This window comes from Triturus cristatus, chromosome 1_2 (genome assembly GCF_964204655.1).
Source record: "Triturus cristatus chromosome 1_2, aTriCri1.1, whole genome shotgun sequence".
In the NCBI taxonomy this organism is placed as follows: domain Eukaryota; kingdom Metazoa; phylum Chordata; class Amphibia; order Caudata; family Salamandridae; genus Triturus; species Triturus cristatus.
The window spans coordinates 847,422,396-847,450,116 of NC_140580.1; the positions used below are offsets into that span (position 1 = coordinate 847,422,396).

The 27,721-nt window shown below is 43.3% G+C and overlaps 1 protein-coding gene across 1 annotated transcript in view; it reads left to right on the forward strand.

Annotated features, from left to right (window-relative positions):
* The window catches only part of FAM131C (family with sequence similarity 131 member C), a 389,134-nt gene that overhangs the window by 315,010 nt on the left and 46,403 nt on the right, over window positions 1–27,721 (forward strand). Inside the window, exons 5-6 of the mRNA XM_085609013.1 lie at window positions 1,915–2,097; window positions 18,811–18,921. Of these exons, the coding sequence (XP_085465139.1) occupies window positions 1,915–2,097; window positions 18,811–18,921 (294 nt within the window). The remainder of the gene's footprint in view (window positions 1–1,914; window positions 2,098–18,810; window positions 18,922–27,721) is intronic.

Sequence of the window (27,721 nt, forward strand, 5' to 3'; positions counted from 1 at the left end):
TTCCACCCAATTGACGGTTTTTCCTGGTGCTCACAGGACCGTCTCTTTTCTGCTTAACTTTCTCTGCTGTTTGCTTCACTTTAAGTGCTACGTGCACTTTGTCTTTCATTTTTAGTTTTTTCATTCTGGCATGGCTGTCTGCCTCTTTGAAACAGTAAAGTGAAGAAAAAAAATGGCCACCGCCACCTCTCAAAGCATTAATTGCGATACCTAGGGGCATATTTACAATGAAGTGACGGACCGTGGTTTTAGCCTTGTTGGCTTAATGCCGTGCTCCGACACTTTAGAAACACAGGGCTGCACCGTATTTACAAGAATGCAGTGCAGCCCTGCATTTCTCCATGCGCTGGTGCTAATTGCAGCTGCCTAGCTCCAACACAGGCACTATTGTGCAAGTGTGCCTGCGTTGAAAGGAAAGATTGTTTATGTGCAGGAAGGTGTCCCTTCCTGCACATAAACAATCACCAATGGTGTGTTGTAACTTCTATGTGTGCTGCAGAATGCAGCACACATAGAAGTTGCAATGCTTTATTTTTTTTTAAAGACTGTTTATGTGTAGGAAGGGACACCTTCATGCACATAAACAATCAATGGCATTTTGCTGTTTCTGTGAGTGCTGCACAATACAGGACACATCGGAACAGCAAAAACAAGGAGAAATAAAGCATTTCTCCTCGTTTCGCCAGGGTAAAGACCAGGTTTTTTTTGGCCTTAATTTTGATGCTGCTCCTTGTTTACAGCACCTTTGCAAATATGGGGCAGCGTCGAAATCAATCGGTGTTGCGGTGGAACGCCCACCGCAACACTCATTGCTCTCCCCTTTCATGCTTAGTGGGAGCGTGAAAGGGTGACAAGGTGGCGTTAAGCCACGTTAAGTGGCTTAACGCTGCCTTGTAAATAAGGCGAAGCGACGTTGTGGTGGCAATAGAGACTTGTAAATATGCACCCCTAGGGTTTTAAAATGGGAAAAAATGACACACCAGCTGTGCAAGGGGCTTGTACATAAACCCCTTAATGTCAAATGTAATACATGTGTACACATGGTATTCCAAGATGGCTTTCTTATGCACACATAAATGTGCGTGCCTAGCAACACGTACACATGCATGCCCTATGATGCCTCAACACACGAGTTGTGATCTGGCGGTAGGCATTTTGGCATTTTTGTTTTAATTAACCATTCCAACATTGCCAATAGCCAAGTCAAAACTGTAAACTAATTAAAAATGGCCATAATGTGCTACTGTAAATAAGAACTGGTGAAACCATTTGGCAGGCACTCGCCTTCTAAAATCAAGACCTACTGGCTTTACCAAGCTTGTTCACAATCATTTGGCAGTGGATTTGTCTGGACAGTGTAGAGAGTGGCAAAGAATGGTTGGACTGTCTGAATCTGTAAAACCAGAACCCAAAGATTCACTCAAACACATTAAAGGTGATAGGAGGAATGCTTGCAATAAGTTTCAGCACTGGCAAAAGCTCGCAGTAGCATACCAAACCATCGTTCTTTTGCTCACCAGGCCACCTCAGATTGTATGCATTCCTTCCATCACATTTTGTGTGTTTCATGTACCACTAATAATTTACTGACAGGCAAGCTGTGCAATTTGTTGAAAAAGTGGTGCCTTGTAAAAGACAGTCGGCCAGTGTGAATGACTCTGTCTCGTCTTTTGGACTTTCAGAGGCAGGTGTGCTAGGCACGTGATTCATTTTACCTCATTACTACTACTTCTCCGCAGTACTGATCATAGTGCACTTTTCCACCATTCCTACCCATTCATCCGCTTGTGAGATGATCTATACCTTTCTTGACTAAAGCACCCCGTCCCCACATCTGCTTGCATGTCCTTTCTCCAAGCCTCTAGTGGAGAAAGACCCTCGCCCTAATGACTGTGTGACTTCTGTTCCCTCTAGGATTAGTACAGACCATCAAGGACCACATCACAAAGCCAACAGCCATGGCACGTGGCCGCGTTGCCCACCTGATAGAGTGGAAGGGTTGGAGCACACAGCAGACTGGCTGGGACCCCTCGCTGACGGACGAGGATCATTACTCCTGCCTCACGGATGAACTGAAGGAAGCCCGCTTCGCTGCAGGTACCTATGGTTGGGGACCTGAGGGTCGTGGTGTAACATTGTGGTATTAAACATACTGCTTAGAACGTGGCAGGAGATTTGACTTTAGGGCATGGAACATGTGACAGTGGTAGCGGTTCTACATCAATGTAACTGTGGATGGATCACTCAGTCCTCCAGAGCCTGGAGTTCAATCCCTTCCTGCCCCTCTCCAGCCGAAGCCAGTGTGGCTGGAGTGGCTGCCTACAGACTGTGAGGCACGTGAAAACACATGCACTGCACAGTGGCAGATCCTGGTGACCAGACTTGGCATGGCCTGGTTACCTTCATGGCGTGTGCACTAGGCCTGGGTGTTGTTCACGGAGTTTCGCAACTCGGAACTCCGCAAACTTACAAAAAACCTCTGCGTGGTTCTGCGAGTGGCGGAGTGCGGTGAGAACTGCAGTTTGTGCTGGTATTACTGCCGCTCAGGTAGACATTCTATCTGAGTGGCAGCTCGCGCTTACGAACTTACCGTTCGCGATCGCGAACTTACCGTTCGCGATCGCAAGTGGGAAAAAAACTCCGCTGCACATCGCAAAGCGGAGTTTTCTGCACTCCGCAAGCTCCGTGGAGTGCGGAGTGCAGTAAACTCCGCGAACGGAGCGAAGTTCACCGCCCAGGCCTAGTGTGCACTCATTCACTCAGCCTCAGAGACTGACTGTTGTGACATGTTGGGTTTCTGTAGGGAGCTTTATGCCACCCTAAAGTCACCTCAGAGCCCTAAGGAGACAGGCGGTAGGAGAGACGCACAAGAGGAACTAGTAGAGAGGTCGGGCAGGTTAGAGAGAATTAGAACAGATCTTGGCGATGGATGGATAGATATGGCGACCTGTCCCAAAACACTTTTTTTCTCTGAATGGAGCAATAAGTTATTGCGCTGAGTTGGCCTTAGTTATTTGTTCAACAAGTAGGGAGATATGGAGAGGGGAGCAAGAGAGGTAGGGTGGTGGGCAGGATAAGTGTTGTAAGGAACATCACGAGACAGGTGTCATGAGAAATAAGTTTGCTCTTTATTGCGGAGGAGAGCACACGGCCATTTCAGCAGCACGTCCAGTCAAGACTAACTGTTCACCCTAGCACGCTCTGCCAGAATGTCCGTGGTGACATTCTACAACAGGTTCCAAATGGAACCTACATTAAGAATAACCCATAAGATATTTTCCCCCTTAACAAACACCAAACAAAAATACAAATCTATGATACATGAAAGAACCAAAACTATCAAAGGAAATACAAGGATAAATGACACAAGTTTGACCTTCAAAATAATACATAGCATGTAAAATACAATGTAAAGCAGTACAGGCTCCCACAGAAACAACTAAAACTGAATAACAAAAATGGATTTGCAAAAGCTAACTAAGGATTAATCAAATTAACCCTAATGCAAATCAAGTAATTAGCACAAGACATATTCATGTAAATATTTAGGGAGAACAGTACTCCTTATGTTGCGTACCCTCCCTCTGACAAATGAGGAACAAACTGGATCTGCCACATCACCCCGGGCAACATTAGTAGATTCACCACATGGGCCAGCGTTAGGACTAGAAGATGACTCAATTTCTTGAATGAGGCGAGAATCTCCCGCTCCCTCATTATTACACTCAAGGTTGCCCCATCTAATTAGCCCTACTCAACTCATCCTCCAACCTCCATTCAGCCTCCGTATCCAGAACTTCATTAGGCCACTTTTCCACACCCGCACCAGTACCAAACTCAAGTTCATTCTTGACCAGAGCCGCCCTACTCTTGCTCCACCATTTCCCATTTTCAACAGATATGGCATGATTGGAAGCTTTCACTACACATGTGGCTGGGAAGAACATAGAATCCAGCTTCTTTTTCCCCTGGGGTCTTTTAATCGTCACCAAATCACCTACGTGGAAAATGACCTCCATAATATTGTGAAGTGCTTCATACTGCACCTTGCACCTCCCTTGCTCTTCTCTTACCTTGCTACGCACATCCTCACTACCAGGAACTCTCTTCCTCTCTTCAGTTTTATAAAAAAAACACACAGGAGATAAATCACAAGAAGAGTGCCTACCTTTCAGAAGCACAAAAGGAGAAACTCCTGTGGAAGAATGCAGGTATTACGGTAACTCCACAACCTATCTTGGACAGCCTTCAACACTTCTACCCCAGCAACCAACTGTAACTGGACAGTTTCCTGCAACATTTGGTTAACTCTTTCTACCATCCTCTTGCTTTGTGGACTATAGAGAGCAACTGTGGGATGTTTAATACAATAGTCATTAATAAACTCTTGCATGGTGTTAGACTTGAACTGCACCCCATTGTCAGTGACCATAACCTGGGGATAACCTTCCCTCTCAAACAAGGATGACAAGAACCCTACCACCACCTCCATGTTGGGTTCTTTCAAAAATGTATACGCCACCCACTTAGAGTCGTAATCCACAACTACCAAAGCATATCTTCTACACACTGGTAAATCAAACATAGGCCCCACAAGACCATATCCATCTTTTCCCAAGGGCCCTTAGGAAATTCTACTGAGCACAAAGGAGTTTGATAAACCCTCAAGAATTTGTCGGCTTGACTACAACCTATACATTGGTCCACCCACATATCTACTTCATTGTCCATTCCTGGCCACCAATAAAAGTAATGCATACTTTTTTTTGTACCGGTCCTGCCAACATGAACTTGATGTGTAAGATCTACCAATCACTTCCTTAGAAAACTTGGCGGAATAAGCCTGTTCCCACGCCGCACCAATTCACTGTCTATGGACAGCTCATCTTCAACTTTGTAAAAGGGTCTAATATCATCACTGACTTTCCTTTTCTGAGGCCAACCCTTGATAATGAACTGTCTTAACTTGACTTGACAATTTTTTCCCCAGCACACTCCTTCCATTCCGCATACAAAATCGTTTTACTGGTAACTACCACACCATTGTGGCATCTACCTTCACAATTGACTTAGGGACTGATTATGAGTTCCCCGTCGTGGAGGTGCAGTGGCGGTCATGGACCGCCACACCAGTGGTCCGACCGCCCCATTACAAGTGTGGTGGTCAGACCGTGAAAGGACCACTGCAACCGCCAGAAATCCACTATCCCAGGCAGTGGCACAGTTGTCCTGAGGCCACAATATGCTTGGCGGTGCTGCTGCGGCACCACCAAGCATATTGCTTGCCCTCAGTGAAAAGTGAGGCAGGGAGGAAACAAAGGGGGCCCTGTAAGGGGGCCCTCACAGGGCCCCTTTGTGCCCCAGGGCTTAGGGATACATGCAGGGGGGCATATGTCATGCAACCTTGTGTCCATACACCATCTGTTCCAGCAAAGTATGGACTTAACAGTCCATGCCGTGCAGGAATGGCCTTTGACATGGCCATTGCAGTGCCGTTCCAAAAGGCACCACCGTGGGAACGCCAAAGGCCTGCCCGCCAGTCTACGAAAGTACTTATATCTGGTGGGCTGCTGGCAGTGAGCTTTGGGGGTGCTGGAGCAGGGGGGCAGCATGGCGGCCTGCAACCACACCGTCAAAGTGATGATCAGGCCTTTAGCATCATCTTTGAATGGAGATAAGGCAGGAGCATCATAATCAAAGGCACTCCCTGAGGGCAATGTGAAAACGCCTGTATGCTCCTCTGATGTATCCCTGCAATTGGAAGCAATCTCTCATAAGTCTGACTCAGCCTCACTAAGTGACAAATTGGTTGCACCGATTGTGGTACCAGTGCATTCTGGGAAACGTAGTCCGCCTATCTCTCTGCATCAACAGGCTGATAGTATGGAGTTAGACTCTAGTAGTACGCAGCAGCGTATGGATACAACATCGGAAGGCTCTTTTGGAACTCTTATAGCGGGGGTGATAGAGGGAGAAAATCCTCTGTTAAAGTCCCATGATATAAATAGTCACAATAGTAGTCAAGACGGCAGTGATGGTGATGGAGAGGAGCTAATTGGGGCTCGAAGTAGCTGTCAGAAGGCGGTAACAGATGACTGCTGAACAGAAGGCGTGGTTGAGGCTATGGTTTCACTCCCTGAAACAATTCAAGATAACCCTATAATATCTATACAGTCTTATGATAATGTGGGGTCCCATGTTCTTAAATCTGGTGATTTAATTGGCACATTTAGTAAGAGAGATAATCAGGAGTCTGACATCCTTCAGGTATGTGTGCCATTGCTTTCTCCGGATGGTGACCGGTTTTTCTCACTGAACGATGACTCTGATTCATCTTTGGAGAGTGAGCTTGAGTCAACACAGGAGAGTGTCTCTGGAGAGGATTCCTTGGTGGTTCAGCAGGATATTACTCAGTCTAAGCTGAAGTCTAAGACTATTAAGCGTCGGAGCAGGGGTAAAGGCCAATCTTCGGATTCAACTAGCAGACGGCTTGAGTGGGACTACTCTGCCTCAACCCTCATAGCTTGCTCAGGTAGCGGGCTTGGGGGCAGCAGTGGAACAGAAGGTGCCAACAAGTCAGGCAGTGTGCACTCATCACCAACGTTGGAGCTGCTGTATGCAACATTAAAGCAAATGCAGAGCGAGGCTCGGCAGGAGAGCAAGAGATCTCAACTTGCAACCAATAAGCTACAAGGGGCAATTCGCAAAACAAATAGATTATGCTCTGATATGTCTGAGCGGATAACCCAGGTTGAAACGAGGACTGTTGCCGTACAGGAGGATGTGGAGAAACTACTTGCGGGAAAAGATGCTCAGGAAAAGCGCTCACAAGATGTGGACTGGAAACTTGAGGATTTTGAAAATCGGCAGCGCCAGAACAATATCCGACTTCTTGGTTTGGAGGAAAAAGTGGAGGGGGAGAACACTTTGAGCTTTGTGGTGAAGCTATTGAAGGCAGCTTTCCCAGATTTGGCTCATTGGAACTGGGAGACGGAAGTGCAGAGGGCACACCGTTTCCCAATGTTCAGGAAAAATCAGCCTAATAATCAAAGAGATTCCTAGAGCGATTTTTATTTTTGTCGGGAATTTTTTGTTGAGACAGGCAAATTTGGACCGTGCTAGACCTGATTCTAAGATAACAGTGGAAGGGCATACTTTCTTTGCTCGGCCGGATTTCTGTCACACTACGGTTGAGCGGAGGTGGAGGATGCGCCAGCTGATATCTGCATTTAAAGGGGCAGGCTGTGATGCCTTTTTGCTGTTTCCTGCAAGACTTAAGATTATTGACAGAGGTCGGGCTAAAATCTTTTTTTCAGAAATTAAAGCCCAAGAGTTTCTCACTGATTTAATTGAAACACGAGGGTTGAGGGCACTGTCTGGCACGGGGGAAAGCAATAAGGGTGATCAAGGAAAAGTGTGATGTGATTTTTAATGCTGATTATATGTTGAGATTTTTTCTTTATATTGCTGGACATACCTGGTGGTGATATATACTATTGATGGGGTTTATATTTGCTTTTATATTTGTTTTTCTTGTTGGAAGGGGGGGGTCGGCCGCGGCCTTTATGGAAGATGTCTCAGCCATATTTAGGTCTTTGGTGACCTAATTGCCTGTAAGGGAGGTAATGGGGGGGAGGTGGGTGGGTTGGTCAGGGGTAAGGTTGTTGGGGGTGGGGGGGGGATCAGCGCAGGTCAAGGTGTTTCATATTGTTAGGCAAATAAAGAGGCAGAAGAGTGGTGTTAAATGTGTCCTGGACAGGTTACTTGATAAGGTTTGTAAAATGAAAATGAAAATGAGTATGAATGGCAAGGCAAGGTCTGATGGATTAGCAGCTAAATGGGTCTATTGTGCGAATGTAAAGAGAGAAAACCTTAATTTCAAGATATGAATCTCCGGATTTTGACAATAAATATTTGTGGGCTAAATGATCAGAAAAAAAGGAATAAGGTAGCGATCTGGTTGAAGTCTTTACAAATAGATCTAGTATGTATTCAAGAAACCCATATGGAGGGCAGTAGAGCTTATTTAATGGAGCACCTTGGTTTTAGATTGATTGCACATACTACACAAGGTGCCCGAACTCGTGGGGTGGCAATCCTCACTCGGAGAAGTGATATAAGGGTTCTTCGTAAATCAGCTGATCAATGCGGTCAGTGGGTAATAATTGAATGTTTGGTTAACAATTTTAAATTTACACTTTGCTCACTGTATGGCTCAGAGTATTTAGATGGTAGATTGGCATTATGGTCTGTCCCAGTTGTCTTATGCGGAGATTTTAATATTAATGGTTTAGGGGTTCAATGGGATAGTCAAGGAAATAAATACTTAGGAAGAAAGAAGAAAGTTAGCACTGCCCTATATTATTTAGCTCACAACAATGGTTTGATAGATGCTTGGGCTCACTTAAAACCTACTGATTTAGGTGGCACCTTTTTTTCAGCTCCACATAAAGTTATTTCCCGTTTGGATTATTTTTTTGTATCCAATCAACTTCTTACTAACTTGGGTATCGAAAAGCATCCACGTATTATATCAGATCACAATCCTTTAGTTCTGACAATTAATATCAGTTTGTTGGAAAAAAAGAACGTTGGCTGGACCTTCGAAAGGAGGTTATTATATGATCCAGACTATATTGCCAACATGAAGGGGTGGGTTAAAGAATTTTGGGAGATTAATCGAGGGAGCACATGGGTTGGAGTCGTTTGGGATGCCTTTAAGACAGGAGTTAGAGGGGAAACTTTAAGTTTTAGCTTACGGCGACAAAAGATGGAAAGACTAAGAGAAAGAGTGATAAGGAAGGAATTAAATAATCTTGAGGGAATCTTAGCTACAGCCATCAGTACCGGCGAAGGAATAGATAGGATACTTTCACAGGTGGCTATTAAAAAGGCCGAGATAGGTGATCATTTGGCTAAAAAAGCAGCAGAAATGTTTTTGGCTAAAAAACAGCATTACTATGAATTTAATGAGAGAATAGGCCACACGCTGGCAGTAAGAGCTAAGCAGAAAACCTCGACCGAGACGATTTCTGAAATCTATGATACCAGTAGAAAGGTAATTACCGATGCAGTAGGTATTCGGGAAGTTTTTAGGTTATTCTATCAGCAATTATACTCCGGTGGACCTGTCGCTATACCTGGTGGTATTCGTGAATATTTAGATAATATACCCAGTCAGAAGGTTGATTCTATAGATAGGGAGGAGCTCGAGAGGGTTTTCTCCGAGGAAGAAATAATGGGTGCTCTTCAGGATCTACCGTCTGGTAAAGCTGTCGGTCCAGATCAGATTCCGTTGGAATTTTATAAAATCTTTATTGATTCGTTAGGACAGGATCTGGTGGAGGTTATGCTATCGGCACAAAGGGGGGATTCTACCCCCGAATCTTGGGCGGGGGCAAATGTCGTTATATTTTTGAAAAAGGATAAACCAGCTAAGGATCCTGGCTCCTATCGCCCAATTACCCTAATGAACAGTGATGTTAAAATCTTCTCAAAAATCTTGCCCATGAGATTAAATGGTATCTTGGGAAAAACTATCCATCCGTGTCAACATGGGTTTATTATGGGCTGGGGAACCACGCAACATATAAGGCGTATGATCACCCTTTTTGATGTAACGGAGATCTCAGGGGACCCTATGTCTGTGTTACTATTAGATGCTGAAAAGGCATTTGACAGGGTCTCCTGGGATTTTCTTTGGGAGGCCATGAGGTGGTTCGGGTTGGGAGAAGGATTTATTAAAGCTGTTCAAGCATTAAACTTGGCCCCAACAGCTCGGTTGAAGATTAATGGCAACTATACATCCCCATTTTGTATACAGAGGGGGACCAGGCAGGGCTGTCCCTCTTCTCCATTGCTGTTTGCCATCTATATTGATCCCCTGTTACGATTATTTGAAGCTAATAGAGGAATCTGACCAGTCGTGTGCCAGGGGATAGAAACTAAAGTTCTTGCATACGCTGACGACGTGGCTATTATTACAACGGATCCGCAATTGGCTTTGGAAAGGGCTGAGTCAATCTCTAGTGAGTTTGGTACTTTTTCAGGATATGAATTTAATAAAACTAAGACTCAAGTTATTAAGAATCGTTTTATTAATTTTGAAGATATTCGTGTTGTTGATTCAGCCATTTATTTGGGGATACGTGTCACCTCAGATCTTGGGAAATTGGTTGCCGTTAGTATAGAGCCAGTAAAGCGAGGGTGGATTTTGTTAGATTAAATAATCTCCATCTCTCTCTTGTGGGACGGTGTAATCTCATTAAGATGCTATTTTTACCAAAAGTATTGTATTTGTTTAGGTCTATTCCTTTAGAATTTCAAAAATCTTGGTTCATTATTTTAGAAGGTTTAGTTAATAGGTTTATTTGGGCACATGGGAAAACTAGGCGGGCTCTTCGGTTTATGTGTTTATCACGGGAGAAAGGAGGATTTTCGGTGCCGGATTTTCGCAGTTATTATTGGGCAGCAGCTCTGCAATATATGAGGATATTGGTAGGGTCGTGTTCTGGGGAAATGGAAAGTGAAAATGATATCTCGGATGTTTATAGATTATTATTGGGCCAAAATGCTGAATATTGTTTTTTTAAATTTACAGAACCCAGTTATTACAAACGCACAAAATTTAAGACGCTGATAGCTGCTTTTAAGATATGGGGTGGGCTAAAGAAAAAGATTGGATTAGGGAGGTTCAATTTCTACACAATTTTGTTTAAAAATCCAATGCTTCCCGAGGTATTTTTGGATGAAACTATGGCTGGATGGGCTAGCAAGGGTATCCATCAGGCCGGGGATATAATAGAAAAGCAAGGCTTTCGACAATTCAAAGATATACAGCAGGACTTTGGGTTGGAAAGTTGCAATTTCTTTAAGTACCTACAACTTCGTAGTTTTTTTTGTAAGAAAATTGGTGGGGAAGGTGGGCTTGCTAGCAATAGCATAATTGATATTATGAAAAGGGGTGCTAAGTGGACGATTAAGTTAATCTATGCAGAATTGATTAACTTGAAACAAGATGATTTAATTAAACATGAGGGTAAGTGGGCTGAGCGAGTGGGGGCTGCCCCCGGAACAGTTGTGAAATCTTTAAAGTTGGGTCAGTCAGTTCTATTTTTGGCTGGGCTTCAAGCACAACATTTTAAAACTGTTTTTTCTTTATATTATACCCCGGCCAAAATAGCACAATGGGGCGGCACTACTGGGACCTTATGCCCACGTTGTGGGGAATCGGAAGCGGATTTGGTGCATATGTTTGCTTCCTGTCCGCGGTTGCAGGCATTGCTGAATTTAATTATGGAATACTTAGATTATATACTTGGGGTGAAAACAATATTAACCCATGAAATTATTTTGTTAGGATTAAGTTCCTCAAATCAGGATGAGACTGCTTATCAATTTATCTTTGTTGCTATGGCGGTTTTAAGGATAAACATTGCCTCTGCTTGGTTAGATCCCCTTCCCCCTACATTTCAACAATGGCTAGCTCGCTTACTTTCCATATATACAATAGAAAGTGCAGTTTATGAAAGGTAGGGAAAAAAAGCGAAATCACTGGGCAAAAATATTTGGGCACCTTTAATAAAATGGAAGGAATCAATATAATGTTATCTATTTTGTTTAGAAAGATAATGATGGTTGATAAGAAGGGCGAATTAGGTTCTCCTTAATGTTTTATTGGAGTGCTTTATGTGCTTCCTTTCCATTTTGCTCCCTACTCCTTTTCTTTTTTTTCTTGCTGTTATTTGTACACTTTTTGTCTGTTAAGATTTGCTATCTGCCTCATGTGGTATAATTTTTTGTGGATATCTGTTTGCTGTATGATATTATGTACCTGCACTGATCTCTCATGGTTAATAAAAATGTAAAAAAAAAAAATACAAAAAAAATAAAGGTGTGTTAAAGTGGTTAATGATCTGGAATTAGCACACAAATCTATCTGGAGGTACGCTGCCCTCATGTCAATGGTGGAAAATACTTTAGCATCAACCAATTGTGCTAACGTCTCTTGGATTTTGGGAAGGGGAAAACAATCCACTAGAATGTTCTTGTTGAGAGATCTAAGGTACACACAGAGCCTTGTCTCTCCATTCTTCTTTTTGGCCACCACAATTGGGGAAACCCACTCAGAAGAATCAAGAGGCTCAATGCCTTTTGCTGAACCCAATTTATCTAAATTATCCTTCAACTAACCCCCTAACACTCAATGGAACATTTCTTACTTTATGCACAACTAGCACTGCACCTTTTATTTTAGAGGATCTTGTGCTTGAATCCCTTCACCAACCCTAGGCGATTTTTAAAAACAGATTTATGATCCTCAAGTAACCTTGTTCTCTTTTGAAGTTGTGCTACCGCATCAACTAAGGATATGGGACAATCAGTTCCTGGTCTGAGCACCAAGCCAAGTGCCCCCTGATCTCTCCACCCCAAGATGCTGTAGCCCTTTATTGCCAAATAAATCTTGGTATAGATGGACCTCTCTTGAAATCATAATACATCCTTAGGAAAACATCAAGTCAATACTATGACCACCAAATGCAATGGTGCGTATGTCTGTAGGCGCAATTTTCGACTGAAAATCACTCTGAATAATACATTTTGTCAGTAATAATGGAGATTGTTGATTCTAAATCCACTTTGACTTTGTACTTGGTTTTACCAATACTGACATCACAAATGGGATCCCCACTTTTAACATTACCTTGCTTAATCTCTACCATCTTCATGGATAATACTACCCTAGTTTCTAATTCTTCTGCCAACTCATGGTAAGAATGGGAATCCTTTTCCTTCCCACCTTTTGTGCACTCCCACATATTTTTTGCAATATGTCCAAATTCTTTACACTTCAAACACAGTTTATTGACCGAAGGGCAATTTTTAGCATTAGCTAAGTGGCTGCTGGTTCCACACTTGAAACGTATGTTGGAATAACCGACAGACATCCCATCCTTCCTTGAATCTTTATCATGTGATTTGGCTTTGAGTGTGATTGCATGCACCTGCTATGTAAATACTTGTTCCTTGCCTTTGTTCAATTCCTTCAAACGCTAGGTCGATCTTTCAATTACTCTGGCTATCTCTAGTGTTTCCCGGAAATTGGGGTTATGGCAACAGAACAATTGCTGCTGGATACGCTTGTCAAAACAATTAACCAACATTTGGTCCCTGAAATAATTGTCCAGGTTATCCTCAAACGTGCATGTAGAGGCTAAAACCCTTAATTCATCCAAGAAAGTTTAAATGAGTTGAAAACTGCGATTGTGTCCTGGTAAAAAAAACCTATGCCTTTCCACTATGATAATGGTGTTCATCTTTAAAATGATTTTTAAGTCTATTAATAGCATCTGTGTATGTATCCCATTCCATGTCAGGAGGATGGAGAGCCCCGGGTAAATGGTCAAAAATGCGTTGGCCTTCAGCACCTAAACAATTGTAAAGCAGGGACAACTTTCTTCTTGCATTAAATCTGTCCCCGTCAATAGCAATTAAATAGCTGTCAAGGTTTTTAAACCATTGAATCCACTACTTTTGAATTCCAGCTTCCACTAAGAATGGTGGTGAAATATTGGCATTTTGCATCTTGCACAAATAATGATAAGACAAAAACACACTTAGAACTATACGTCATAAAGTACAGGAAAGTTGAGACACCTAATTAATACCACTAAACCCATCAACTGTATACTGCATCACCCACAGCAACATATATGGAAGTTGTTAAAATTTGAGGATAGCACCAGTCTAAAAGTTTGTTTCCACCAAAGTCAAAACTTATAAATTACCATTCCCAGAGCATGTCTGTCTCTGAATTGGAATCTTGTAGCAGATATACCAGATAAAAAAAGCCAAAACGTCTATGATACTACAGGGGTCTCAGGCGTGCTTCCTTGAATGAAAGCAGGAGGTGTGCCCATCTCCAAGGACAAGCAAATACCATGCAGCAAAAACTGTACAAATACTGTAACTAGGTGACAGTAAGGAATGCCTATCACGGAAGACAAGGCAACAAAGAAGGGATAAGGCATGCCTGTTGCTGCAAACAGGAAATCAGAATGGAGATCGGTGACCACGGCAAATGCTAGATATAGTGACAATAAGGCATGCCTATTGCCTCAAACGGACTTCAAGATGGAAATTCTTGCCCCAAAATATGGCTGCCAAACATAACTGACGTCCTTTCGGTAGGAGACTCGCCTTGGTGTTGCGTGTATGCGCTCTAGATGACATGTGCAGCACAGACTAACAAAGAAAGCCAGTGACATGAGAGAAACAGTGAGTGAACAGCTAGCAAAGCTTGCACTAACAAAGGTGGGTGTGCAGTACTGAGCTAGTGAAACAAACCTCGTAGAAGCATGGCCTGACACACCCAACGGCCAGCTCCACAACTGCCTCCCGACCTTCCAGCCACTCCACCTGCTTCCAACAGTAAATGTGCATAAGTACACCATCTCACAATCTGCTCCGTCTTAAACGAGCCTGAATAGTCACATAAGCAGAGCGCCATAACTTGCCTGACCACCTTCATCATGATATAAATCAAATATTACGGCCGTACTAGTGCCGTCCTGAGACACGGTTTCTAGCTGCTTGTCTCCAAAACGTGTTGTAAAGAACAACATGAGACTGGTATCTTGATAAATAAAGTTGCTGTTTATTACGGAGGACAGCCATTCCAGCAGCACGTCCAGTCAAGACTAAGGGCCTTTTTACAAGATTGGAGGTTCTGTGGACCGCCGTACCGGCGGTGGTAGTTTGAGCATGGAGAGCTCGGTAGTCTTCCGGCTGTTTTATAAGTTGGGTGGATGGCCTTTGCGAAGACCCTGCCTGGACTGCCGAGACCGCCAGCAGACTTCTGGCCATCAAGTTCACATTTGGGGAAAGACAGCTGCCATAGGGTGGTACAGGGTAGCTGCACCACCTTGCATATTACGAGTTTCCTGTTCCACAAGTGCACCATGGAGGTCCGGCCTCCTGTATTTAGGTGGCGGTGAGGAAGGATTTGGGGTGTATACTCAACGCTTTCTTGTTCCTCCAGGCAGAGTCCAATGTGGATCCCTTTCTTGAGGTCCCCCCTTCACAGCAGGATCTTCACCTCGAGGATTACAACCCCATTTGCGACGATCTACAGGTGAGTCCCTTTCGTACCATATAGACATTGCCAGGACTGCCCACATATGGGCCGAACCCCGATACTGGGTAAATGGTATTTTTCCACATGTATCATGCATATGTGTGCATCCGACACGTGTGCAGTCGAAATGCACACACCGGCATGGATATATTTGGAAAAGTACACACCCCCTCTGCAAGATCCCCGCCTTTACACTGCTGGCACCTTGGTCAACTCGTAATACGGCGGTCTTTGAACCACAAACGCCATGGGTTGCTGGCAGGCGGATGCGGCTCTACGGCGGTCGGACCTCCAAACTCGTAAACTCGTAATAAGGCCCAAACTGTTTACTCTAGAATGCTCTGTCAGAATGTCCGTGACAACATTCTACCACAGGTTCCAAATGGAACCTACATTAAAAACAACCCGTAACATTAAGGCAGCAGGGTAAATGAGAGGTAAGGAGGAGGAAGTCTAGTAAGGGTGATGGCTGACAATTGAAGGCACTCCGACCTAACATAGAGGATAGCGTCACACTATCTGTTTGACAGATTTTATGGCAGTCAGGTTGAGCCTATAGGAGGCAGGAGAATGGGTCCTTGATCCTATGACCTCTCCACCTGCCGGATCCATCTCTCATAGGCCTCTCCCTAAGGGACACATGTAGATGAGGGCCAATGCCTAAAGAAGCGGCTTGAAGCAGGGAGAGCTGAGAGTTTCACATTTCCCAAGCTTCTGAAGGTGTAGCCTTACAACTTACTCGGCTGAGTGAGGACTACACTGGGCTTTCAGCATTCAAGAACTCACCTAGATTTACTCTATGGATGCTTTAGTAATGCTTCTGTCTTTCTTGTAGGACTGAGCCTCACAAGGTTTGGAGCTGATGTTTCAGAAGTGTTGAGGATGGCTATTGCAGAACCCCATCCATTACACTCCAAGATTTTTTGTGGCAACAGGAAGAAGCCAGATTTGTCGGACCTAAGCTATATGAATAGAGGGCTGCTGGCACAATAGGGGCAGAGCCTATAATTCCTATACCACACAAAACAATGCAGCATACTTTATTAGTATTAAAAATTGCACCAGTCTATGCAAAAGGCAGAACAGCTTAAAATGAACAGTCATTCCATTGCAATTTGTGAAACGGATAATGTTCAAAATAACATATTGATGTGTCAGTGCTTACACGTTGCAAGACAAGGAGAGACAAACAACTTAACGTCTGATTACAAGTGACACATTCAATCGTGATCTCTGCACAGGGTTAGCAGTTACAAGTGGTGTGATGTTTATCGCATCCGATAATTACCAGTTGCGGTAAAGAGTGCGCCCTTGATTCAAATTCGGCAGGTGAATCCTGCCAGATTTTAACTTGGGAAAAAAGAATGGTATCTACTAGGACATGTGGATTTTGCTGCTATAAGCACCAATGTTTGCATGTTATTCCCCCAAAAGTGGAAACATGCAATAATTATTAGATCTTATAAATTCAGAACACCTAGATGTCGGATTTCTATCAGATGCAATAATAACGGCCTACTTGTAATTAGCCCTATGTGAGACATTTTCTGACATGAGTCTACGTGAGCTGTGTTCTAATGTATTTGGAGGAGGTCCTGGAAAAAAAGATTCTAGAGACATGTATTGCTAGGTCCTAGAGAAATGGTGAGCTAATGGTCATGGATGCATTAAATATGTATTACATACAAAGGAGGACAAAGGTGGGTTATGGAAATGTGCTTCGTCACTACATGTCCGTATCATCACTATGGACCTGATGATGAGTGTGGTATAATGAGGGTATGTACTGTACCTGTTATCCACCTCTTATTCCGTATTTTCATACATGCCAACTTTTTGAACCTGGTAAGAGGGAGATTTGGGGAAAAAAGGGGGGACTGATTTTTACCATTGACTTACATTGAAGAGGAGATTTTAGGCGGGAAACACCTAAAAAAAAGACAGTTGGGCATACAAAATCTTAATTCTCCCACCTAAAATGGGTCTGATGGCATGTATGTATTTTGTACTGTGAAGGTGTACATAACATGCAGAATTGGCATTTAATGCGCTGAATTCCCCATGTGCCTTTTTTCTGCACATTTCCCCCTGATAATTTTCATCAGTGAAAAATGATGGAGCATACAGTAATTACTCCATTACTCGGAATTCTTATCTGTACAAGGATTGGAATTTAACCACAATTTTGTAATCAGGGCTAGAGTATGTGAACAGTTTACGTCCACTGCTCAGGAGATATAGAGATTCATTGTACTTACAATCGGTCACTCTGTTACATCCGCCTGCAATAAACTAAGGTTATATAATGAAGGCTTATATAATTAAGGCACCACTAGGATGCCTTCCAATAATGCAAATCCTGCATGAAAACACAGTGGCAGTGCTTGTGGGCGGTGGTAATGCGAAATGATGGGGCCCCCCTGCAAAATATGGTGACTGGCCCCTGGTTCTTCCATATCTCATAGATTTTCATTTGCAATTAAGTATATTCGGGGCCTCTTGAAGGGTTGGAGGTCCCTTGAAGGGTTGGGCCCACCCTGCACAACAGGGGCAGGAGGGGCCTGTTATGCCCTTGCTTGAGTTTTGCTGTGGACTTAAGGCCTATGGAGTGACTGTGACTGTAGATTAATTGATGGGAACGTGGCATCCATTCACTTGCTATGACATCATAAGCTGTGCATGCAATATAAAGAGGGTCATTTCGAAGCCAAAAGTACATCCTGACTTTTCTTCTTAGATTTACATATTTATTTGCTGGGGCAAAATATATATGATTTAAACATGCTATAGGGGGGAGGCGATGCAGCCTATGGACTATCACAATAGGAAAGTGCCTATTTATCTGCTGTCAGCCAAATAGTACATGGTCTCTCCTATGTAGCCAGGAGTTAGATAAATAGCAGAGAACATTCACCATTTACCTGGCGGAGGAGCTTCGGCCCCTGCTAGCAAGCTGAGAGAAAGGAAAAATAAAATGATAATAAAGCAGTATTATTGCCATTTTATTTTTCCTCTGGATGGAGCCGAGTCTTTGGGGGTGGGGCCATGCCATGACAGGCACAGTAGGGGAGTGGTGGGCAGCACTGCTGTCAGTGCACATGGTTTGGCAGGCTCTCTTGGGACAACCAGCCCATCATGCGCATTAACATTTTCCCAACCCAAGCTGCATTGACGGTTGGGGAGAACAGCAGGTGTAGGCTCCTAGTCCCCTTTGGAGTGGAAAACAAGCCTGCTCAGGCCAATCCCAGCACTTCTTTCATGCTGGCCAGCATGAGAGAAGCGCTGGTATTAGCTGTGGGGAGTCTGGGAGCCTCAGCACATACACAGAAGAGAAGAGTGGCAGAACGGAGATTGGCGAGGAGCAGGTAAGTTATTTTCTGTGTTTTTGTTTATTTTGTCACCTGCCCGTCCCCTCCGCCCCATCCCCTGCCACTCTGCCACGAGACCTGCTGGTACTGCTCCTGCCATCAGTTCAGCATACTGCAATTCTTGGAAAATTACTTACGCTGAGCTCACTTTGCCTTAGTAAATGTTGGAAACGAGTAACCACTTAGGTTGTGTCGTTCAACGTTCTAATGCCGTTGGCCAGTTTGCCTTATAAACAAATCACAAAAAATGCAATTAAGAGAAGTAACACTGCATTTCTGTTGGCTTTTCTCATGAATTTTATATAGGAGTGGCCGAGCAGTTTGCAGTAACTGAGGCGACTCTGAGTGCCTGGTCCTCGCTTGAAGATGAAGAAGTGCATTATGGGAATGGATCCCAAGAGGTCATACAACTTCAAGGTACAGTGCGCTCTCATGGTGGTCGTCAGAATATGCTCTGCACAGCTGTCCTCATCCTGGCCTACATCCAGGGTCTTCTGCTTCACGTATTATTGTATTATATTGTCATTGGATTTACATAACACTCACAATTCCTGATGAGGTTTTGAAGCACTTCACGGTGAGTGGTATGCTATGCCGGAGGCGAAGATTAATGGTTAATCCAGTGGCTATTTATCACTGTTTGTTAATAGGGATTTGTTTGATTTCACACGTTTGCCCCAGGTTTTTGTAGTAGATAGATTCATAGGAGTTAGGTGTGGTCATTAGTAGGAACTATGCAAGTTCTTGCAAACGGTTGGTGGGATACAGAGGTAAGCCAGAGAAGATATGTTTTGTTAGATTGCATGAGTATGGTTCAAAGAAGTGGAGGTTGTGATCAATTAAATGGGGGGATCACTGACACAATAGCGTGGTAAATATTATCGTTGACAAAAATATTGTGTCAAAACATATTGTATACCACAATATCGCACTCCTATAATTATAATAGTAAGTACAAAAATATCGGGGAAAAATATGATTGACACTATTATCATCCAAAAATAGACTAAAAAATATATATATTTATTAATATAGATTTTAAACTAGTTTTTTTTTATATATTTTAATATACAATTTAATATAATATAAATTAATAACATTCCACTAATATTCAATACTATATATAAATATATACTTATATAAACACACAGACATATATATATAAATATATATGTTTGTATATAATATGCATATATATAGTGTAACATTATTAATGAAAGATTTTTTCTATTACCTTTTTGATATTTTAAATGTATTAGTATAAAAACAAAACAAAAATAAAAATATATATAAATATATAATATAATATAATATAATATAATTAATGAAACTATTAATGTATGGCGGCTGTTTCTAGGCCAAAAAACTTTGCTTGGGTATATATATATATTACCTACTGGCGGTCAACAGTAAGTAGTTATAGTTAGGACATTGTTTCTATTCAAAAAGCGTTTTTTCTTTTGCCAATATCTTTGGCACAGTTAGATGAATCTCCGCGAAATTTTCAAAACTCATGGTTCACTCACCTCAGCTGTTGTGTTGGAAGGTTTCAGGGTGATTCGTCGAGCGGGGGCTGAGAAAAAAGGGGGGTACCAAACGCTTTTTCTCCATGTTAATTTCCATAGCAAACTTTAGACACGGCTACAGCCCGAGCTGCTGAACGGAAGTACACTCATTTTGGCAAAAAGGTAGCTCTTGGTTCAGAAAGCACTCTTTTTGTTAAATGGTGTAAATCCGTTCAGTAGTTCCTGAGAAATGTAAGCAATTCTCAGATATACAAATATGGCTGCGGAGGATCAGCGAACCCTCCTGATCTCAAGCCTGCAATGTAATTGTTGCCTACAGTTCCAACCAGTAAGAGTTCGGAGCCATCTTGTGACTCTGCTGAATCGAGTCACAAGGAAAAAGGGTAAAAAACTTTACAAATCAAGAAAGAGGGGCAGGATAGAAACACCTTCACCCTCAGACCTGCCAATAGGGTCGGGCCCAAAAAAGCTTTTTTTTTTTTAAAGAAATTGGTGGGATACACGTTGGATCCGTGAATCCGGCTGGAAATTTAAAAAAAACAAAGTGCGGGCTCCTGCGCTTCATTTAATTAGACCCCGGGGGCTATGTTTATTAATAGCGGGGGGCCACGTGGGTCCCATGCTGCCCCGGGGACCAGCACCTCCCCAGGGCTAATTTTATTAAATGCGGGGGCCCCCTGCAGCCCCGGGGACCGCCACTTCCCCAGGGCTACATTGAAAAGATGCATGGGGGGCTCTGGCCCCCCACAGAGCCCCAGGGACCGCTACCTCCTCAGGGCTATATATCAGAAATTAAAGTGTGGGGTACCACCACCTCCCCTGAGCTTCAATATTGGTGGAGGGGGGCATGCGGCCCCCTTGTGGAGACGTAAATGGCCCTGGGGGCCTCCACCCCCCCCAGGGCCATCTTCAGCAATGTCCTGGGTTGCCCACCCATGGGACATTGCAGTTTGCTCCTGCTATCCCATAGCAAACAAGTGCTCCACTTTGAACAAGTGAGGGCGTGTTGCTCTCACTTGTTCAAAGTGGAGCACTTTGCTTTTTACCCCCAGGGAGCTGCATGTCAGCAGCTCCCTGGGTATAAAAAGCCATGCTGGCTCCCGCAGGAGCCAGTCAGACCGCGGGGGTTCATGCTTCCCCTGCGGTCCCCAAACAGATGGCCATGCCCCGGGGGATGTGGTCCCTGGGGCCAAAAATGGTCCGGGAGGGGGGCCGCACAGCCCCCTCCCTTAAAAGAATAAATAAAAAAATTGAAAGAAATAGTTTGTCCCCAGAGGATGGGATCCCCGGGCCTGAAAATGGTCCAGGAGGGGGGCCGGTGGGCCCCCCTCCTTTAAAAATGAATGTAGAATGTGATAAAAGAAGAAAGAAAGGCCTAGCCCTGGGGGATAGCGTCCCTGGGGCCGAAATCAGCCTCAGGAGGGGGGGCCACGTCACCCCCTCCTTTGTTTGGTCAATATTTGTTTTAAATGAGTCAGGCCCCGGGGATGTGGTCCCCGGGACCCAAAACAATCAAGGGAGGGGGGCCACACAGCCCCCCTTCCTAAAGAAAAAAATACAAAGCCAGAAACTCACCAAAGGCCCCGCTACCTCACTGCACTACTCTGCACCGCTCCTTCTGGCACGCTCTTAGTTGAGCGATGAATTCCCCTTCGATGCTAAGGGTGCTTAGGGGCCAACTAGCCAACCTGTTACCTCCAGTAAGCCCCACACAGTGGGATTGCTGAGAGGTGGTTGGTGGCCACACCCCTTTTTACATCACTCTGAAAAACGCACATCTTGGTGCACTGCTGGTGGGGTGATGAGGTCCCTTCGTGTCCTGAGGTCTTCAGGACTAAAGTTTACTTCGTCCCCCAAGCAGCAGTGCGCCAGGAGGTGCGTTTGCAGAGTGGTGTAAAAAGGGGGCGTGGCCTCTGACTACCTCTCAGCAATATAGTTGTGTGGTGCACCAGGAGAGCTACTTGCCCTCCAGGGACCCTCAAGAGGCAAGAGGACTTCATCTCCCAACCCAGAGTGCACCAGAAAGCGCGTTTGCAGAGTGGTGGAGAAAGGGAGCATGGCCTGTGACCACCTCTCAGCAATCCCATGGTGTGGGGCTTACTGGAGGTAACAGATAGGCTAGTTGGCCCCCAGGGACTCGCAAGGGGATTTCATCCCCCAACCAAGAGCATGGCCTCTGACTACCTCTCAGCAATATAGTTGTGTGGTGCACCAGGAGAGCTACTTGCCCCCCAGGGACCCTCAAGAGGCAAGAGGACTTCATCTCCCAACCCAGAGTGCACCAGAAAGCGCGTTTGCAGAGTGGTGGAGAAAGGGAGCATGGCCTGTGACCACCTCTCAGCAATCCCATGGTGTGGGGCTTACTGGAGGTAACAGATAGGCTAGTTGGCCCCCAGGGACTCGCAAGGGGATTTCATCCCCCAACCAAGAGCATGCAGAGGTGCGTTTGCAGAGTGGTGGAGAAAGAGGGCGTGGCCTGCAACCACCTCTCAGCAATCCCACTGTGTGGGGCTTACTGGAGGTAACAGGTAGGCTAGTTGTCCCCTAAGGACCCTCAGCAGTGAAGGGGACTTCATCCCCCAGCCAAAAGCACAGAGTGATGGACAAAGGGAGTGTGGCCTGGTATCAGCACTCAGCAATCCTGCTGTGTTGGACTTACTAGAGGTAACAGGAGGGATAGTTGGCCCCCAAAGACGTCCTTGGGGGCCAACTACCCCTCCTGTTACCTCCGGTAAGGCCCACACAGTGGGATTGCTTAGAGCGATTCGAAGGCCACGCCCCCTTTCTCCACCACTCTGAAAACAAGCCTCCTGGTGCACTACTGGTTGGGGGATGAAGTCCACTTTACTCCTGAGGGACCTTGGGGGCCAGGAAGCCCTCCTGGTACCTTCTGTATGTCCTACGCAGCGGAATTCCTGAGCACTGGTTGGAAGCCCAGCCCTCTTTCTCCACCACTCTGCGAACGCGACTGCAAGTTTAAAAGAAATATAGAAATTCACTGAAAAAACACAGGTTTCAGAAATATTATAGTTAGAAATTAGCATTTAAAAAACCTTAGACATTCACTGAAAAAAACACCGGTTTCAAGGACGTTATAGTTTGAAATTACCATTTAAAACACCTTAGAAATCCACAGACAAAAACATGGGTTTCATCGACGTTATAGTTAGAAATTAGAATTTAAAAAACCTTAGAGATTCACTGAAAAGAAACACACTGAGAGAGTCACCCATAGAACTACTCACTCACCTAGACACTCATCCATACAGTCAATCAAACAGCAACTTACTCGCCCAGTTACATACCCTCCCACTTACTCATACAACTAGTACCACATACTCACTCAGCTCTACAGTCACTGACAGAAGCATGCACTCATCATATAGCCACTCTCACATTCAGTCACTCACGGATACAGTCAATCATATACCCCGTCACTCACATATACTGCCTTTCACATACTAAGTTACTCACCCATACTGACACATGCACTCTATCACCAACACAGTCATACAGACACTCACTCACCCATACAACTTCTCACACATGCAACAGTACCCCATACAGCCACTGACTTACCCACTCACTGATCCATTTAGGCAGTCACACACTTCCTCACCCACAAACACAGACACCCAGACAAACTTAGATGTAGTCAGACAACCAATCACCCTTATAGCCATTCACGTACCCACTAACACACTCAGACACACACTTAGACATCAACTGACAGACAGATACACACATTCACACAACCAGTCACTCACCCCTACATTCACTGAGACACCTAATCACACTCTTATACAGTCAGTCATGCACCGACTGAGTTATCCATACAGTCACTCATACATCCACTGAATCAACAATACACCCCGGTGTATATATATTTAACACTCATAAGCTTTTTAAAAACACTCACAGTCACTGGATGATGCCATCACTGATGTCATGAGTGATGTCATTTGAGATGTCATGAGTGATGTCATCAGTGATATCCCTGACCATGTTTACCACAGAAAGCTGCTCCTAGTGAAGATGACCCTAATACAGTTACAAAAACATTATGAGTGAGGGCATCTCACAAAAAATGTCGGACTGGTCTCACACACCACCTGGTGTCATGCTTCATCATCGGCCAGTCCTCGCCCTCTAAAACCTCAGTTTGATAGAGGGCGGGCATACACCTGACGACAGGGATGCACTTCTAAGCTATTAAGTGGGGGCCCGTGAAAATGTGTGTGAGGTTAAAAATCATTACAGTTACCAGAAAATCTATTTTAATGTGGCTAATAACTATATGATACTAAAAGCATTGGACGGTGAGTGGGGTGTTTAGTGTCCCCTAACCGTCTCGTGGGTGGTCAACATGTTTCTGCCGCGTCGGGCAAAGTGGGTCCAAGGCATTCATCAGGACCTAAGTATAAACAGGGGGGCTCCGTTCTTACCAACTGGTGGCAAGACATTACCACTGTGCGGGTGTGGCGAAGGCAATGCTCCACTTCCTAAATGGCTTCCAAACGTCAAGCCCTAATCGCAAAAACTACTTGCCCCATGGGGGGAGGGGAAACTCCTGTTCGTTTGTCTCAGGAAAGTATCCCTCGTGCATCCTAGGTTGCTGCTCCCGGTCCTCCCGAACATTCGTGCTGGCTTATGTTCCGTGAAAAGGGAGCATTGGAGGTTTGATTTGTTTCGTAATGCCGACACACATTCGTGAGTGCTTCCCACTTATGGTGTGGAGGGAGCAGTGATATATATATATATGTATATGCATACACACAGTAAAACCATACAAAATATGAACAATTGAATATAAAACATATTATTTAATGTAGACAATAGATATTAAAATAAAAAATTCCCAAAACACATGTACAAAAAATACTATAAACATTAAAATAAATATAAAAATAAACACATGCTATAAAATATTTAAAAAATAAAAGAATTAATTGCTATTTCACCAATATTATGAAAACTATTGGATCCAAGAATATGAAATATACTATTCCCACTCTAGTTTATGCAATGGTAGGGAAAAAGGTTAAATGTACTATTCTTACTCCAATCACTGCAACAATAATAGGGAAAGTGTTGGACTTCGAAGGAGTTAGATCTACTATTCCATCTCCATTCAGTGCAACAGGAGGGAATCCGTTGGACGATGAGGTGTTAAATGTCCTATTCCTACTCCAGTCTAAGCAACGGTAGGGAAAGTGTTAGACTTTGGAGGGGTTAAATTTACTATTCCCACTATTCCCACTATACCTCATCCAAAAAGGAGTTGCAACTCCACCATTTAGTGGAGGGATTGTGCTAGGACGATTAGAGCTTACACAATCATTCTCCCGGGGAAGTTAATACCAACTCATGTGAGAATACAGGCCCTAATGTGATACCAGCGGTTCTATTAGATAGCGGGTGTAGCAAATCGAACTGCTCTCCACTAACTATTAAACTACTATGTCGGAAAGTAGTTGGGCTGGGGCATAAGTTGATTGACCCTGAATGGTTGTCCTATATATCAGAATATGAAATCTGTTTATTTCAAGAAACTTGGGTAACAGAGAAGGTATTTATAAATGGGTATACTACACTCAGTGTAAATGCAAAACCAGCTGAGCAATGTGGTAGAGCGATTGGTGGCCTTATGGTTTTAATCAGAAATGGATGTATTAGTACACTTACACAAATGACCATTGATATTCTTGATTTAATGGGGGTTACTGTCACCTTTTCAACAGGATTTATTATAGCTATTTCTAACATTTATGTTAGAACCCCTAAAGGGGTTCTGATAAATCCCCTACCCTGTCACTTCTAGAAGAAGCTCTGGATAACGTCCAAGCCACAACAAAAATTATTGTAGCAGGATATTTTAACATCTCATTTGATCCCTATGAGGATCTAATTGAGATTACAAGATTGGAAGACGAAATATGGGGTATACCCACACTATAAGGTGAGCCAAGGAAAAAAGATGCAAGTGACCCATCAAATTAAAGGCCTATTAGTCTTATCGACAATGCTCAAAAACATGTTGCCATACAAATTTTAGAACGGCTTCTTGATTGGGTGAATTTATATATGGAATATTGTCCCACCGCCAGGCTGGTTTAGGACAAAGGTTAGCACAATAGATCAGATATTTAGATTTTCTATTTTCTATTGGAAATATGTTCTTTTACAGAATCAAAAACGTTATGTGGCTTTTATTGATCTTAGAGAAGCATTCGATTTAATCCCGAGACAAAGATTGTAGCAAAATCTGATTGAAAGGGAGGTCCCTGGCAATTTAGTACATTTAATGAATAAATTGCATACAAATAATTATGCCAAAGTTTGCTGTGGTCCGAATGGAGAATTAACAGAACGTGTCCCTATTGAACGAGGAGTCCGTCAGGGCTGTGTTTTGTCACCCACCTTATTTTCTTTATATATTAATTATGTGGTAGCATTCCTAGAGCAAGGCAGGAACGATACACCGGCCCTGAACGGCAACAAGATTCCCATCCTTTTATTTCCCGATGTCTCCCTCTTGATTTCTAAAACACCCATGGGACTCCAGATTTTAAGTTTTTGTAACTCTAGAGGCTTAGAACTGAATGTAAATAAAACTAAGTATATGGTCTTTGAAAAGACCAAAAAGAAATGCCGTACTGTTATTGCAGGTAGAGAGGTCCTCGAATGAGAACATCATTTTGATTATTTGGGTGTTAGATTAATGGATAACCTAAGGTGGACAAGCCAATTGCAGAAAAGTGTGTTAACAATCGAGCTTAGATCCAACGCTATTGTAAGGTTTTATAACCTAACAACAATTGACTATTTCGACTTCAGTCTATGCAACAGCAGGGAAAGCGTGGGACATCTGAGGGGTTAGATTTACTATTCCCACTCCAGTCTAAGCAACAATAGCGAAAGTGCTAGATTTTGGAGCCATTACATTTACCATTCCCATTCTAGTCAGCATAACAGTAGGGAAAGAGTTGTATTTTGAAAGAGTTACATTTACAATTCCCACTCCAAACAGTACAACAGTAGGGAACGTGTTGGACTTCATAGGGGTTACATTTGCTATTCCCACTCCAAACAGTGCACTAGTAGGAAGAGTATCGGACTTCGAAGGGATAGAATTTATAATGCCAACTCTAGTCTATGCGACAGTAAGGAATGTGTTGGACTTTGGAGGGGTAAGATTTAAAGATTTTAAAAAATTATAAACATTATTAATTAACATTAAATATATATTTTCATAATTGATAATCAATTACATAATTATTTAATAATTTAAAAATAATTGTTTGATATTTTAATAATCCTTCTTTACTATTTAAAAATAATTGTAATAGTTACTGTTTTAAAAAACAAAGCTAAAATAAATAGGTATAGCAAAATTGACTAAATTGATAATCAATAAAATAAGTAATTAACAATTAATTATTAATTGTTCATTATTTATTACTTAATTAACTTCCAACCCTAACCCCCTACAAATCTAGCAACCCGCATCTATATTATAACTGAAATATATAAGCATTACACAATTTACATATTTAGCAATCAATTAAAGAGTTATTTCCAAATTGTTAATGTATGGTTAATTAATAATTACTTAATTAACTTCCCACCCTATACCCCTACAAACCTACCAACCTGCACCAAAAATATAATTAAAACACATCAGTATTACA